Source organism: Danio rerio, chromosome 10 (genome assembly GCF_052040795.2).
Source record: "Danio rerio strain M-AB ecotype USA chromosome 10, GRCz13ab, whole genome shotgun sequence".
NCBI classification, from domain to species: domain Eukaryota; kingdom Metazoa; phylum Chordata; class Actinopteri; order Cypriniformes; family Danionidae; genus Danio; species Danio rerio.
Window position 1 is genome coordinate 24,237,415 of NC_141030.1, and position 17,399 is coordinate 24,254,813.

Below are 17,399 nucleotides of genomic sequence, written 5' to 3' on the forward strand. Positions count from 1 at the left end.
GAAAAAGAAAAAAAAAACTGACCCCAAACTTTTAACCATTAGTGTATATTTTCCAACAATATTTTTTAACTATAAGTCAACTGGCTCTGTTGATTTGCATTATATATTTAGTTATAATACATAACAGCATTATTTATTTAATTTCACTGGTCTAAGTCAGCTAATATAGAATGTGACAAATTTATGTTCTATTTGATAGTTTCTACTGTTCTGCATAAATTCAGACCATAATTTGCGAACGATGTGGACTGTAAACTACTCCAGAGTGATTGTAAATGCAGCATATTTTAAAATCTGTGATTTGTTTCACACCAGGATCACTCGGAGCGGCATTTGTTTCACCACTAAGCAGAAAGCGTGAAATGGAAAACCCGGAGTGGAGCATATGCTACCTTGTCATAAGTCATGTCATAAATATTTCTATATATAATCTAATCTCACATAAACAGGACAACCTGCAGGCAACTCAGGGGACTTTCTTGAAGCTTGGATGCGGTTGAGTTTCAGTGATGTCAGTTTTAGTTTTAAGGTGGAAGCAAGTGTTTACTATACAGCATATCTCTAAAAGGCCTATATTAAGTTATTTCATAAATGCTATATTAAACCTCTCCTCTCTAATTTGCTCCCTCCGCTCTTCCATCTGGATCATGGCTAGCACACAGCGTTCATAACACTCTCTAGGTTTTTAGGAGTCATACTTGAGCCCTGAGGCGCCGCACTGGCGATGATCCATTTGACCAGACAGCATTTCATGAGGGATTTGCGGGTGATGCGTGGTTTCTGCCACTTCCCGTCGCTCTCCTTCTGCCCGCTGGGGTCCCCATCCCGCCCGTTGGCATCAGGAAGCAGACCTCCATCGACGCCCTTCTGTCCATCTGCCTGGAGGACAAAGACAATGAGAAAACACATTAAAAGAGTCTTGTTCTTAAAGGGAAGTCAAGGAGGTTTGATGCCCTGCAGAATCCCATTTATTGGAACATGCTGCTTTTATAATACTCACAATCTGCTTTAAAGCTTTCGTGGAGGACATTGTATTTCAATTTCAAAATGAAAGCTGATGCTTTACAGTTTTATCTTTTAATGTTCATGAACATTTTTGGTATGAAACACATGCTAATTTTTCTATCTCATCCATTTTTCTGACAACTTACATTGTTGCCTCAGGATGGCTGTGGGCATTTCATACTGAGTTCAGATTTCACAAAAGGGGTCAATAACCATGCAAATACTCTAGACAAATGTAATTTTGGTAAAATGTAATTTTTGCTTTGTTATGCTCAGCTCTGAAATATTTTATCTGCATATATACAGATATATATACAGATATATATATATATATATATATATATATATATATATATATATATATATATATACATATATATATACATACAGATATATATATATATATATATATATATATATATATATATATATATATATATATATATATATATATATATATATATATACATATATATATATATATACATATATATATATATATATATATATATATATATATATATATATATATATATATATATATATATATATATATTTACATATATAAATAAAAGTGCTGTATGTTTAGGGTGCTTTCACACCTTTAGATCGAATGTTTAGTTCCGAAAAAGGGATAAAAATTGTTACAATGTTTGTTTTTTGTTCTTGGTATGGATCGCTTTCACATGGCAAAGTTTCTAAATGGACCAAAATAGTTAAAACAAGTCATGTGCGAATAAACTCTCCTCACATTGCTTTTAGGGCTTATTTTTCAGTCCCATGAATTCAGCTCAGCTGTCATACAGTACATCATTATTTGCAATCAGATCATGAAGCAGATCAATGTTGATCTTTCTTTTAAGATATCAGTGCAGCAATGAACAAAACAATAGCCTAATACAAAATATTATAAGATTAATTTATATGGTATTTATATGCCAATTTCGGTCAATTTCCCTTAAGGATTAACAGCACTTGAAAATATTTCTTCATGCTTTCACTTTCATATTCATCATGAATCATGACATCCCGCCCTACTCTAATTCCCTCTTCATATAGCTGTATATATGGTAATTACATAACCATAACACACTGTGATATAGCCTGGTTCGTTAATTCGTTAGATCATTTTGCTTTCTCACAACAACTGATCACCCCATTTAGGCGATCTCGGACCAATTGTTTTGGTGTGGTGTGATTGCTGGATTGACATATGCCAAACAAACCACGCTAACTGGGGAAACGCGCCAGGTTCTGAAAGAAAAATTTAGATGTGAAAGCAACCTTAGACTCTTGTAATGCACAAAAAATACAATATGTTTGCAGATATTTAAGAAACATGCCAAGTAAACATTCTTGTTTTTTTGAAGAACAATGCTAAAGTCAATTATTCTGCTTTGAAAATGTCAGTTATATGCCAGAACGTCTGTTTTTGTTTTGGTTCTTTTAACCCGCCTAATGCAAGTTTAGCCAATTATATTTCAGCACCCCAGGTTGCCTTGGTGGAAAACCACATATTTGGTTCAGTCAGTCAGGAAGGCTCTCACAGTATGTAAGTTCCACATGAGGTCGTTATTGATTAGCAAACAATATAAATGTTATGAACGTAAACATGAGGTGAGCAGATTACATTGCAACCCTGTGTCCAAACAACACGCTACGTGATGAGATTTGCAGTGTTAACCAATTTTGCTGTTTCCACCAGATGAAACACGACATAAATTTAAATACAGCCATTTAGAAGCACAGAATAGTGCACTTACTGCACTCCAACGAAATGCTAAAGTTTAGAATCTAATTAATACATATTAAACCTCTTTAACATTATTAAATGTAGATGTTGAATCACTGATATGTGCTGGCTTGCACCGAGTCCCAGTTCTGAAGTTCAATTTCAAATATATTTATTTTATTTTCAAGATCTGGGGTAAACTATTTGCTGGATACTGGGACTTGGACTGGGCACCTGAATGTTTTATGATTTGATTCAACAATTAAATGAATTGCTTAAAAAACAAAAATGGTCATCATTTACACACCCTTTAGTTTTCAAAACCTTTATTAGTTCCTTTCTTCTGTTAAACAAAAAAGAACATATTTTGAAAAAAAAAAAAAAAAAACTGGAAACTTGTAACCATTAACCACTATAGTATGTTTTTTCCCACAACAGATGTCAATGGCTACACATTTTCAGCTTTCTTCAAAATGCCTTCTTTAGTGTTCAACAGAAGAAAGAAACTCAAAGGTTTATAACCACTTGAGGGTGAGTAAATAGGGGTAAACTGTTCCTTTCAAGTTCTCCAGAAAAATCCTCCAGGTTCTGGAAATTCTTTAGCTTTCCAGCATCCTCTGAATAAGGAACTATCAATTAAGTGTCTGATATTGAGCCCATCTTTTCACAAACGATAACTTATGTACTTCAAGTATTACAAATTGGTGAAAACACCAACTAATGCTCCAGAAAGAAATACGTTACATTTTGCTTTCTAATAGTGTATGTAGCTTCTAAACAGCAGCAAAAAAAAGAAATTTTAAAAACAAATTTAGAGCAATTGCTAGCAATCATTATGCTAGCATATGCAAACTTTTGACCTTTAATGCATAGTAAGATATAATTTTTTTATCGTAGTCTGTATGTTTTAGTCTGATTTTATTCCTGTATTTACAATTCTAATTGTTTAAATGGATAGTTTACATGCTACAACACTCTCCAGCCAGTTCTAAGGCAACAACAACAGAGAAATGAAAAACACCTTTAATATCTGTACAGTGAGAGAGCCATAAAAGAGATAAACAGAAAAAAATAAATGAAAACATAAAAGTAAGAACGAGGAAATGTCTAAGGAATATAAACTTTAAGAAAAGAAAAACATTAAGCATACCTTCAAAATATGCACTGAAATGCACACGGGCGAGATTTCGCTTACTCCTGCAAACTATTGTTCGCCTTGAACGACATGAGGAATCCTGTGAGGGCCCTGGCTTCTTATTTGAATATGAAAAGACAGTAAGCTTTGCTCTGAACATTTAGAGCATCACTAAATAATTCAACCTCCCTAAAAACAGCATCAATAAAACATCAGGGGCCAGCATCTTGGGGGACTCATTTTTGAGGGCCAGCAAGTGTTAAACATCTCCACAACACAGAATCTGTATTACCGACTTAAGAACTATAAAGAACATGTTTAATTCTGCTTCAAATGCACACAAGTTAAGCAGTTTATGAGTTGTAAATAAGCACTCATTTGCTTGACTACACATCTGTCCTGATAGGCATAATGTTATGTAATCACACCAGTAAATTCATCACAAAGAGCTTTCTTTACTGACTGTATTTGTGTGTTTTACTTTGATTTGGATGATAATGACTGCTGTGGTGTGGACATGTATGTATTTGTGCTTTATTGTCATGTCGTCACCTACAGGCCTGAGCACCTGCTTATTATTGACACGACTGTGGTGAGTCAGTCGAGTGTATCTTGTACAGTAAGCAATGTCAACACAGCAGGCTCCAATTAATCTCTGGCTTGACCACTGTGACTGCTCAACCTGTCCCAAACAACCACATATGGCACCTTGAGCACAAACAGGCCTTGATATCCCCGCAGGAACACCAGGGAAGCTGAGTAAGTAGCACCGCATTGACGTAAAACAGAACAGCATGATATAATGTAAGTAAATTTGCTGAATATAATTATAATTCTTGATTTTAATGGTTGCAAATTAATTTGCTTCACAAATACTAATATTATTACTCACTCTAGGACCCTATAACACAACAGGCACACTGCTGCGCTGGGAGTGATGCAAGCGTTATTCACTAGTTTTTAGCCTAGTGCAGGTATTTGTTTCACATCTTCCGCCACATTGTTTAAATAGCAAATGCATTTGCACCCATGGATGCTGGTATGAAAAGTAGCGTGTTAAAGGTGTATTGTTGGCACAACTGAAATAGAAAGCGACATTAACCAACTAAAACCTGGTCTAAGTTCAAAAGTTTTTTTTTTTTAATTTAAAAAGAGGGTTATACGATCCTTATAGGCAGGTCTAAAACAAGCATACACTTTGCTTATTACACATAAAGGGATGTGCATCAGCAATTATCTTTCAGTAAGAAAAATAAAGAAATAAAATCTTAACATTATTATACTTTACACAGGGCTGCCGCTGGCTAACAAGGGCCCTCTGACAACCTTTCAGGTGGGGGGGATTGCAGATGAAACCGAAGAAGGGTAGAGGGTTGGGGGTTTAACGTGGGTGAAAGTGAATAGCGGGAAGGGCGATGACGAGCAAAAGTGAAGAGCGTGGGTTGTGGGAGAGTGTTGGTGATAGAGTCGCAGACGAGGGCCCCTAATAATATCTCTGGACCTCTTGTCCTAACCCTACCCCCCACAACCCCCCTGACTATACATATATCTATAAAAACCGCTACCTCCTCGCACATCTTGGCTTTGGTAAAATTCGGCTTGGTTTCCACTTCATGCACAAGCAAATCTGTTTCCTCGCCAGTGAATCATTCAGTTTTTTCGTTTACAAATTCTGCAATGTAAAAACCCACCATGGTGCAACCGCAACTCATTCTTAAAGGAAATGGGAGTTAAGATTTAATGCCCTGGACATGCCCTAAGTTCGCCTGCGCCATGTGCTTTAGACTAGAGCATCGAGAGAAGTCAGCTGAGGTGGCTCGGGCATCTGTTTCAGATGCCTCTTGGACGCCTACCTAGGAAGGTGTTTCAGGCATGTCCCATCGAGAGGACTCCTCGGGGAAGAGCCAGGACACCCTGGAGGGACTATGTTTCTCGGCTGGCCTGGGAAAGTCTCGGGATCCCCCCGGAGGAGCTGGAGGAAGTATATGGGGAGAGAGAAGTCTGGGGTACTCTCGTAAGACTGCTGCCCCCGCGACCCGGCCCCAGAAAAGCGGCAGAAAAGATCTTTTTTGCTCTGCAGCTGTCTTTGAAACGCAAGTGCAACTTCTATCTCTTTGAATGAGGAAACATAAAATTGTTTGCCAAGCTTACAACTATATTTCATATTTGAGATTAAGAATGCAATTAAACAAAAACTGTCTCATCGTTTTGTTTTTTTGTTTTTCTAAACGTTCACCATATTTTTATAAGGCTACACAAGCTAATGCACATGTGCACCCAAGGGAAACAAATTCACTACACCAACAATCTTTATGGAGGATGCGATCAGATGAAATCCTGTCAATCAACTATACATATGAAATAACTACTGTAAAAATTAATAACTTACATGTCACACAATATCTTCTGAATAACATTGATTATGATCACGCTGTTCTGAGGTCATTTTAGACTTATTCCTGATGACATGTCTTCCAAAATGACTCTCTCCCCAGGAAAAACGCCAGTCTTTACTGATTGACGATTGGCTCCTTTTCCAGAAGGTGAGGTGTCCTTCCAGTAAGTGTCTATATTGACTGTATTTTTCCCACTCAAACTATACAATTAACATGTCTTGTATATTTCATTGTTTGGCCGAACACCCAAGCGCTATTTTGTCCTAAGCATTTTATGGTTAAAAACGACAGTAGAGCGCCACCTGCTGTTAAAAGTTAAGTTCAAAATGAGAGAGAATTACAATGCATTTGGAAAATCTCAGAGTCCATGCACAATCATTTGGCAATACAATTTTTTGCTACAGTTCTATCATTATCCAAACAGACCAGGGCCAGGTTTTTTGATAATGATATAACTTGGCTCTTAAGTCTAAAAGGCACCATGTAGGATTAAAAAACAATTTTGCTTATCAACACATACATAAAACACATGCATATAAACCTATAAAGTACTCGCATATACATGTTCACTATTGGTTGTTCAAAACAATATAAATTAAACTTGCGTTGTTGTATACAAACTTGATGCATGCACCCACATACACTCACTTATATAAACCCAATCCTAGCATATACACCCATAACAACACACGCACATACATATAAACTTGCTGCATGCAAACAGGCCTGTACATATTCGCATATAAACTTGACCTGTGTATGCGCCTATAAACTTCTACAAATGAATTTAAATTTGATGTGTGCATAAACACCCAAATAACACTCATGAAAAACTGTGTATACATACATGCAAGGGATTTTATATTTTTATATTGTAAAAGAAAGGCATTTCAGTTTAAAAGGAAGGTGTTTTTTTTTCTGCGTAAAAGGAAGAGATCATCATTTATCACAAATCTGGTTATTGCAAGCTCATGAAATAGAAAAAAAAATGCGATTGATAGAGGAATTACAAGCTGTCTAAAAGGATATCCGGGTGCTAACTTGGATTGTATCCATTAACATAAAACCACAGCTGCCCAACACAGAATTAAATGTGCACCTAAACTCTCCTGTATCCCGCAAAAACTGTTTATTTGGAGCTTCAAAGGGTCAGTATACATGGCCGGGCTGCTATAGCCAAACCATTCAATAGTATCTGGATGCAGCCTTTATGATGCAAGCTGAGATTGCATCACTCAGCGATGCAATGTCAGACACAATGCACTCAATGGAGGGAGTGACGTCACTGTGACTGGTAGGATTAGGGGTGGGGTTAGGTGAGCGCAATAAAAAGCATTGGATGCAGCTCAGATTGCACTGCACAAGGTCTGCATCCAGAGCCCTCTTAAACCATTGGCCACTCATGCCAAGTCCAAATGTCGGTTTCAATGAAGCCAGCAGCAAAAATCTTGGGCTGTGGACAATGTGAAACATGTATTCTTCTCCAATGAGTCCACTTTAATTGACTTTGCCAAATCTGGGAGAGTTACGGTGTGGAGAAGCCCCAAGGAATTGTACAAACTGTTGAATGCCAAGAGTGAAACATGGGGGTGGATCAATGATAGTTTGGGCTGCAGTATCATGTATTTTCCTAGGCCCAATATTTGTGCTTGATGGGCACGTCCCTTCTAAGGACTACTAAATTATTCTGAAGGACCATGTGCACCATGACCATGTGCAATGGTTCAAACATTGTATGAAGGATGATAATGGTAATGGCTGCAAAAGGAGGCCCTACACCATCCTAATGAATTATTGTGGATGCACTTTAAAATGCATTTAGTATAATACAATGATGTGCCATAATAAAAAAACTCCACTGCTTTCATGTCACACCGCGCTTTTCTCATTAGCAATTAATTGAATTGCTCTTGTTTCACTTCAGCAGCCTTTAGCCTTACTCTGCTTCATAATAAGTTTTGAATACTTTAGCTAATCAATAAACATGGTGTCATGGTGTCATCCAACTATGCCTTTTTGTTGTGAAAAAGCGCTCTCTAGTGATGAAAATTACATACTGTGACTTTAAAGGGCCAAGACACCTTCCACTTTCAGTTCAAGTCTACCTCAGATATTTTTCGAAAGATGCATGATAATGGGCGTAAAGCTCCGCGAGCAAAGAGCAGGAGTGGGCATGGCCAGCAGAGCAGGGGAGAAGGAGGAGAGCGAACAGCTGTTGTCAGTAGGCTCACAAAATGAGACACAAACCATGAGGAGACGCATGATTTTATAGTTTACAAAGTTAAAATGCGAAGTAATAAAGAGTAATTTAATGTCCTGCTACATTTTTTCATGAATAATTAAGAAGCCGGCTCTTCTCATAGGATAAGAAAACTCTGCTATGAGTAATAATGAAAAACCGACTCGTCATTTTTGCATTTGCAGTTTTAAGGTCCGTTGCAGATTTTAATCCAACCCCAAAAATCATTTTAAACCCGGAAGCTGACAAAAGCTCAAAATTATCCAGTTTTTCCCCACAATTACAGCTAATAGGTGCCAACACGGTCTTAACTGATGCTCAACACACACAAATCTGTTAAAATCTTAAAAAAGTACTCCAGGGTATTGTGAACCTTTAAACAGACTTTAAAACCAAAATAATCTGATCAACAGTGCAGCAGCTAAAGCATCAGCAGTAGTTGAGCAGTCGCGATGAGCAATTAGTCAGGAAACTACTATGAGTTTAATTTCTAGATCCAGATTCAAAAATATCAGAGGATAAACATTAGATTCTAGAGCAACACTACATAAGTAAACTTCAGAGAACTTCTTTTTCTTTTCTTTATTAGACAACAGAAAATATCATAGATCAACACTAATTTAACAGACTACATAGAAGTAGAACAAATACAAATATTTTGCAATGTGAACACATTTTCAATCTTAATCCCAAGAGTGTTATGATGTTATTCAGTTCTCTTGTTCTCCATCTGACAAGTGATGCCTTTGAGCAGTAGTTTTTTTTTTTTTTTTTTTTTTTGACAAACTCTCAGAGACTAAAGTAATAAGATTTCCTGTATTTCATTTCCCTGTTTGGCAAAATGTTCACTAAATTATTAAACCACTTTGAGTTATGTTGTATTCAAATTTTAAAACAATCTGCGAGCATGAAGAGACAGCACTGCATCAATTGAAACTCTGAAGCCCCCCTAGTGTTAACAGCATCTCATCAGAAGATGAAGAAAAAACTAATCTTCTCCTTTCTCTGTCACAGACAGTATTAGGATTATTTAGATGAGAATGCCATGGAGTTAGCCAAGATGAGCAAAGTACAGTTTCTGCCATTTAAGCATCACCTTAAAAACAACAACAACAAAAACTGATACATTACGGAAAATATATTGGTGTGCTGCAGCTGGAGAAAAAAAAAACATGGTACAAAGTATCCATTTCAAACGTACCTTAGTTTTTTTTTTTTTTGATTCATCATCATGTTTCATATCAAGAGAAGAAAATTCTGCTAATTCACACCAAATGCTGTGTACAGGTGAACAAATTCTTCAATAAAGGTGTCAACTAAAAATGACAGTATCAAGAAACACACGTGAGTGCACTGTTCCCTTGCCAGAGATTACATAAACCATCATTGCTCTTGTCATAGGTCATCAGCGTCTTTGTTTTTTTTCCTTGTCTGGGACATCTATGATGAAGTGGATAAGCGTGTATGCAACTATAAATAATGTGTGGTTGGAATATAGAGTGTTATAATGTAAATTATTAAATGAAATTGTGAATAACATTTCTCAGAATTCCTTTACTGTGCTCTCACTGCGTTGACTGGTCAAACAATCTAACTAAATAACATTTAGCATAGATTTTCAAATATTTATTTTTGGCTGTTCCCGTTTCCGCCAAAAGCTCTAATATTACATTAGCCAAGGGGCACGAAGGGCATAATATCAAATTCCTGACACAGGCTGTTCTAAAGTACTCGAAAGAAGGCACAGTGTTACATAATAATCAGATTACCGGTTATAAAAGTCACCATACGACAAACTTTGTAGATGAAAATGGCTTAGGGCTTCTCTCAAGACAATTTAATAGACTTTAAATCTCTCTCTCTCTCTCTCTCTCTCTCTCTCTCTCTCTCTCTCTCTCTCTCTCTCTCTCAGACACACACACACACACACACACGCACACAGCCTACACAGAGTGGGAGATACGAATAACATAACCAGAAATTCTTAGTGAGAGAAGAGATTGTTGAAAAAAAGGATATCAAATGTACACAATAAAATTACATAGAAATCAACCTACAGCAAACTACATCGTTTATGATGGACATAACAAACTTGGCATTTACCCATGATTAAACTCAGAAAGTTTAACAGCCTACCTCAATACTATATCGGAAAGTATTTTTAAGATAACGCGGACCGGATTAAAGTTTCTAAACACTTTAAAGTTTAAGGCAAGAAAAGATAAACTGACGGTAGCGTCGTGTTCAGAACCGTTTAACAAAACGCGGTTACAACGGCATCATTTTATCGATTGACGTTGAAGTTGGACATTGACAGAATTATTATAATTTTGCCTCAGGTAAAGCATCTTACCTGCATGTTGTTCCTGGCGTCTGTTTTGATGACCGAATGAATGAGGGATCCTCAGATGTTCGCTCTCATTCACTGTCTGCTTTGGTGGTTCTGTAGACAGATGTGAAAACAGAAGAATATCCCTCGATCTCTAGTGACATAGGATGGCGAGAGAGAGAGAGAGAGAGAGAGAGAGAGAGAGAGAGAGAGAGAGAGAGAGAGAGAGAGAGAGAGAGAGAGAGAGAGACGAACAGCGGACTCGTATCTTCATCCGGGAAGTACTTCATTAGATGAACCGACATTAACAGCCTAATCTGCTATTTTTATATCTAAGTTATATGCCTACAAATAAATAAATTATGTAAACGTATTCATTACATTACACTTAATTAAAAATAAAATAAAATTGCACATTTAGACGTTATAACATACGTTTCAAGTGTTTAAACGATTATCTACATTTATGCTTTGATGCCAAGCTTTTAAAGGCAGTTCAACCCAGAGAGAAAATTGTCATTAGTTTTTACTTACACATTTTTGTTCTGTTGAACACAAAAGAAGATATTTTGAAGAATGTTGGAAGACGCAAGCCACTGACTTCCAGTGTTTTATTTTTTACTATAAAAATCAATAGCCACTTTCCAACGTTATTCAAAATGTCTTCAGGACATTCTACCAGAAACATACATTATCTGTCCCTGAAATAAAAACATAAATACAGTGAATAAGTATTCATTCATTCATTTATTCATGTGCTTCGGCATAGTTTGTTTATTCATCTGTGGTCATCACAATAGAATGAACCACCAACTTATCCAGCACATGTTTTACACAGTGGATGCACTTCCAAATAAATCTAAATTGGACTGATGGTTAATTTCTGTGAGTTGTTTTGAGAGGAGTCTGTCATTCATTCGGTTCTCAGATTTTTGTTCTTTCAAGAGTTTAAATTTAGCTGATAATCAATAAAGCAAATTTGGCATGCTGTCCGAGGAGAGAGCCCAGGGCTCCCTCCCGTTAGGGCGAGAGGGGAGTTCGAGTTGAGGTAGGTCTCGAGAACTCCCCTGCCTGTCGCCGTGTGAGAAGGGTAAACTAGGTTGTCTTAGGTGATAATTTGGTTTAGTCGATTGCTATGGTTTATGTTTTTGGACGGTGGGAGGAAACCAGGGAACCCAGGGGAAAACCACGCAAACACGGGGAGAACATGTAAACTCCGCACAGAAACACCGACCAGCCCAATAGGAGGTTGGACCAGTGGTGTTCTTGCTGTGAGGCAACAGTGTTAGCCACTGGGCCACCATGTCACCCTATCTGAAAAAAGGGGGGAAGTAGGGGTGGAAGGGGAGGAAGCTTCAGATGAAGATAACTGGAGTGAAAAACTCTGGTTATTTATAATGCTTCCGTAATCATCTAATAGGGAAGATTACAGAGCTAATGAGGAGCCAGCCATGTTGATCATAAGCATGTGATCCTCGAAATTAGTTTATGAATAAACGACACTTATTAAAAACACTTTACAAATGTACGAACCCTGTCATTGTCATTGTTCTCAGCCTAATTTAACCAACAGCTTTAATAGTTTTGTTATGCTAAAAACTGTTGTTTAGAAGAAAAAACTTCATAAATAGCAAGTTTTAATTGTTATTCACAACAATAGATTAAAAACATGAAATTATAATACGTTCTACAAATAAATAGTATTTCACAATAGTTCCCATCTTTCTGTCAGTCCTGTCACATTTGCCTTAAATTTAACATAAAATGCGTGCAACACACCTTTAAGGCTATGACTCGGAAGTAAAATCAGGAGAAGCTGACAGTGATCATGGATGCTTTCTACCATTGAATTGTATGATTTTATGGTTTTGTATGATTTTTTGAGGCCAACAAATTTAAGTCAGGCCCTAATAAGTAAAATTGTAAGTTTCTGGTAGAATGGTAGGTTTGGAACCACTTGATTGATGTGTAAATGGTGAGATTTATTTATTTATTTTTTTTTTAGGAGAACCATCTCTTTAAATTCAAAAAAATGAAAATATTTATTTTCATAGCTTGAGACAACACTTGAGATTTACCATTAAGGCAGCATACATGTAATGATTTACAACAAAATAGAGATAATTGGTCAAAAGTGAACATTTAAAGCTGTTTATAACTTTTTTTTTTATAATAAACAAAGTACAGCCTACCAAGCTAGCATTGACAGTTACTACTGTTAAAGGGTCACAAACACCAAAACACATTTTTTGAGCTGTTGACAGTCATATATGTGTCCCACACTGCTAAAAACACACGACACTCCCCCCTAAACAGAGCTGGACACGCCCACTTTTCTGACTTTTTCCAAAGTAGAGGTGTGAAAACACCCTGCTGAAACGAGGGGGTTTCATGGCCCTTTAAATGAGTTAAAACAGCATATCGGAAATATACTACAGTTATCTTTTTTGTCCTACCTAATTTGTTCTAAACTTATTATCGTTTCCATAAAAATACATGTAATCATTTTATCCGATAAAGTGGATAAAATAATAGGTAAAGTGGGAAAGCAGGCAGGGTGAGGCAAGGCAAGAGTAGTTCACCATGTTTACATGATTATATATAAGTACATATTTGTATATTATTTACAATATGCAGCATGTTTTTCTTTAAATTATATTTTAGCAGGGAGTCAGGGAAAACTCTTAGATGGTTTTGCTGAAGTCAGAGTTGATTAATCTGTCCTACAAATTGAGACTTGGGAGTTTCACTCAAACATTATGTTCTATGGAGGTGGGAAAGGTTTTTTCTTTTTTTGAGTTGTAATGTAGCATTTTCGTCTATGAACATGTTTAATTAGAAATGCAAACTAAACCTGTAGTTGGATATTTTCCAGTAGCAGGGCTGGGAAACAGGGAAGGGGGCTATAGATAATTGATACCATGTCCAGTTTGGTCTCTGACTTGCAGAGATAATTTGTGCTGCCAACTTGTGCAGTTGACGATTGCAAATATTTTGAAAGAAAGATTCCAGTTTTTAGGAAGTAGGTTCATTTTATAAGTCACCTAGAGGTAAACAGTTGAGTTTAAGCAAATTTTTAATCCATTCAGCTCATTTCTGGGTCTGGCGGGAGCACTTTTAGCTTAGCATTGAATCCGATTAGACCATTATATAATTTAGGGATAGTTTAGGATGTTTTTCATATTTAAATTAAAGCTATACTCTTAGTTACAACGTGACTAAAACTGACGGAAAATGGAAAGTTGCTATTTTGAAGGCTAATATGGCTGGTAGCTATAATCTTATTTTTGTGTAATATCATTGCGCCTCCTGCGCAATGGAAACAACTTGATTATTACACCATGACAAGAGTAGTTCCTAGCCATATCAACCTAGAAAACAGCACCTTTTCATTTTACACTTGACGGTGTAACAGAAGAGTATTCTAATTAGATTCAATTATTTATGCTAAGCTAAGCTGAAAATGCTCCAACTAATAATAGAACTAATACATTTTATTTAAACCTCCTTTCAAGAAACTCCAAAACCTTAACTGCATAAAAAAACATTCATTCATTCATTCATTTTCTTTTCGGTTTAGTCCTTTCATTATTCCGGGGTTGCCAGAGCGGAATGAACCGCCAACTTATGCAGCAAGTTTTTATGCAGCGGATACCCTTCCAGCCACAACCCATCTCTGGGAAATGCAGAAAATACTGCAAAGATATATCTAGATCTTCAACCACACTGCTGACACCTTTTTAATTGCATCTTGCCTGGTTTCATGTCATTTGAAGGCACCAATCAAAACCCTCATGGAAAGCAGCACATACAGGCAGCTGATAAACTGGCACAAATTTATCAGCCTTTAACTTGATTTCTTATCGAATAGCAATAAACAATAAAAGTAAGCATTTGTTGGCTGATAAATATACATACTGCACCATACATCACTAATACCATAGCAATTGTGAGAGCTAGTGACTGCTTGCAGCCACTGATTTAATGGTTTTCATAGTTTATGGAGTGCTAATCCATAAACAAAAACCAGGACATCATTAAAAAATAAGACTTTTACTTATTCCTTTAGCTGTATAGATGCTAATAAAGTATTTAAACTGGATATGTCAAAGCAAACATGTCTTAACTTTTCAGAATGTCCAATGCAATCTCATGGCAATTCGCATGGCAATGAATTTGTACGATCTAATTTAATTTCTTTTTAAAATTGTACATTTTCTTACGACTGAACTCGTATACGAATTCGTATGAATTAGCCACTAAACTAACAACACATAAAATACTTACGTTTTCTCATGAGATCAGGCTGGTATGTTCTGCTGTTTAGAGTAGCTGAAGCATGTGAAGTAGATCAGGGCACCGATATACAGCATAGTGTGGAAATCGTATGTAGATTGAACACAAGTTGGAGCGTCCTGCTGATGTAAAACTTTGACAAAAATCATGTGACTCACCAGGTTTCTTACTCAGTGCACAAGATCATAACAAATATAAACAACACAGTAGAAATCAGTTTCTGCCAGAAAATGTAGGATCAGTCACAATTTTTCCTATAATGCCTATTAAATTTAATGAAAAGACAAGTAACATTACTATTTTACAATGATATTATAGCATTGTAAGGTGTTTTGACAAAATTATATGCAGTATTGTGTGAAATTCAGTCAATAACAGTAAATCATTAATAAATGAATCTTAAGTTTTGAACGAATCAAACGAGTTAACGACCCTTTGAAGGGTATCACTCAATTGAATAGGCATTATCAGCTGATAAATATGGGCCTGTATGGGCCTTTTGCGCCTACTGGTAGGCTTAGAAGGTTGTTATCATCCATCCATATGCTTAATTAGCTATAGATCACATACAGCTGTGGGCGCAAGTTAAAAATAATTATTTATATTATTTGTTAAATTTCCCATTAATTGTAATTTATTAACATCTAGCCCTACCCCAACCCTAAACCCAACCTTCACAGTAATGTAAAAAAGATCTGGAGTCTTCGCTATTAGTATAGCTGAACTACGATAAATATTTATATAATTTATAAAATTTTCCATTAGTTGTATTTTATTCATGTCTACCCCAACCCTAAACCCAACTGCCACAGGAATCTCAAAACAGATCTGAAACTGGAGTCTTCTTTATTAGTATAGCTTTTTAACCATGTGGATGGATAATAACAGCATTCTGATCCTAGTAAGCAAAGAAGGCCCCTACTGTACTGGCCCATATCTATCAGCTGATAATCATTGATAACACCCATTCAATCGAATGATAACGTTCAAAGTGCGTGGGTTCATTCATAATGATAATAATTTGATTTGTCTTAATGATTCTGTGTACAACTGAATTAATGAGTCAGTGAAAGCTTGTGACCAGCAGCAATCTATAGTTTTTATTTAAAAATAAATACATTTAATTTAAAAATTTTATTTATTTTAAAAACGATTTAAAAAAGTTAATATGTTGTTAAATTGTGCCATTTTGCATTTAAAAATCATTAAACTACCTAAATGACACTCTAAAGACACATTTAGTTGATATGGATTTCATTCGTAAGCAAAGTTGTTCTTCATGATTGTGTCTTATTTTAATAACATTTATTTGCTATATTAAACATTAAAAAAATATATTTGCTGATTCATATTTTTAATAGGACGCTATACAATATTATATTTGTGCATATACTGTACATTAGGTTAATCAGTACTGAAGCCAAATCTGTAGCTTATCTAACAAAATGACTTACAATAATGGTCCAAAAATGAGTACACCCAAATTTATGTTATAGAAAAATATTAAATACAAATTAAAAAAAAAAGAGGTAGAATCAAGAGAAGAAAAAAAACTGAAAAATGTAAAAGTTTGTAGGTTAGATTTGCAATATATTGCTTGCAATAAATGTTTGGTGACTAAAATATTATTTTAATAAAATTTTCTGTTTAATAAATCTGTTTTGTTTACATGCACCAAAATACATTGGCTATATTCACTGAGAAATGATGTGTACTCAATTATGCTGAGCACTGTATAAGTTGATATAAAGGACACAATCTTTACATTTAAAAAAAAGGTTAGAAAGAAATAGATCATAAATATCCCTCAATTTAAGGATTTGATTAATTTACATAAAGGCAATATACCTAAAATAAATGCATGGTTAGAGTCATAATTATAAATCATAAACACATTTAGGTCTTTTTATCATCTCTATATCAAACAAGAATTTTTTATGGCAGATAAGAAAATGCTTATTAAAGATTAATTATATGACTTTGTGGTGTCAATTTTGCACAATTAAGTCCATAATGAATCATACATTGTTGTTCTTTTTCCATTGTTAAGTTGACCACGTACACTGTAAAACACAATAAGTTAAGGTAAATCAAACCGTTTAAGGAAACCGATTGCAACAAACCATTTAAGTTCAAAAACTAATCCTAATGAGTACTGTGAACTTACTTCATTTGAGTAAATGAAGCAATTTGAGCACAGTAAAACCCAATAAATGAAGAGAACTCAAACCAAGTACTGTAAAACCCAATAAGTTAAGGCAACTCAA

General features: G+C 35.6%; 1 protein-coding gene across 2 annotated transcripts in view; it reads right to left on the minus strand.

The window, feature by feature from the left end:
• The window catches only part of kcnip3b (Kv channel interacting protein 3b, calsenilin), a 47,133-nt gene extending 36,163 nt beyond the window's left edge, over positions 1-10,970 (minus strand). The window contains exons 1-2 of one of the 2 annotated variants that reach the window (XM_087269028.1): positions 10,861-10,970; positions 699-879 (exon numbers count right to left, since the gene is read on the minus strand). In XM_087269028.1, the coding sequence (XP_087125154.1) occupies positions 699-879; positions 10,861-10,866 (187 nt within the window). In that variant the 5' untranslated portion in view covers positions 10,867-10,970. 2 annotated transcript variants of the gene reach the window in all.
• Between the last annotated feature and the right edge of the window lie 6,429 nt (positions 10,971-17,399).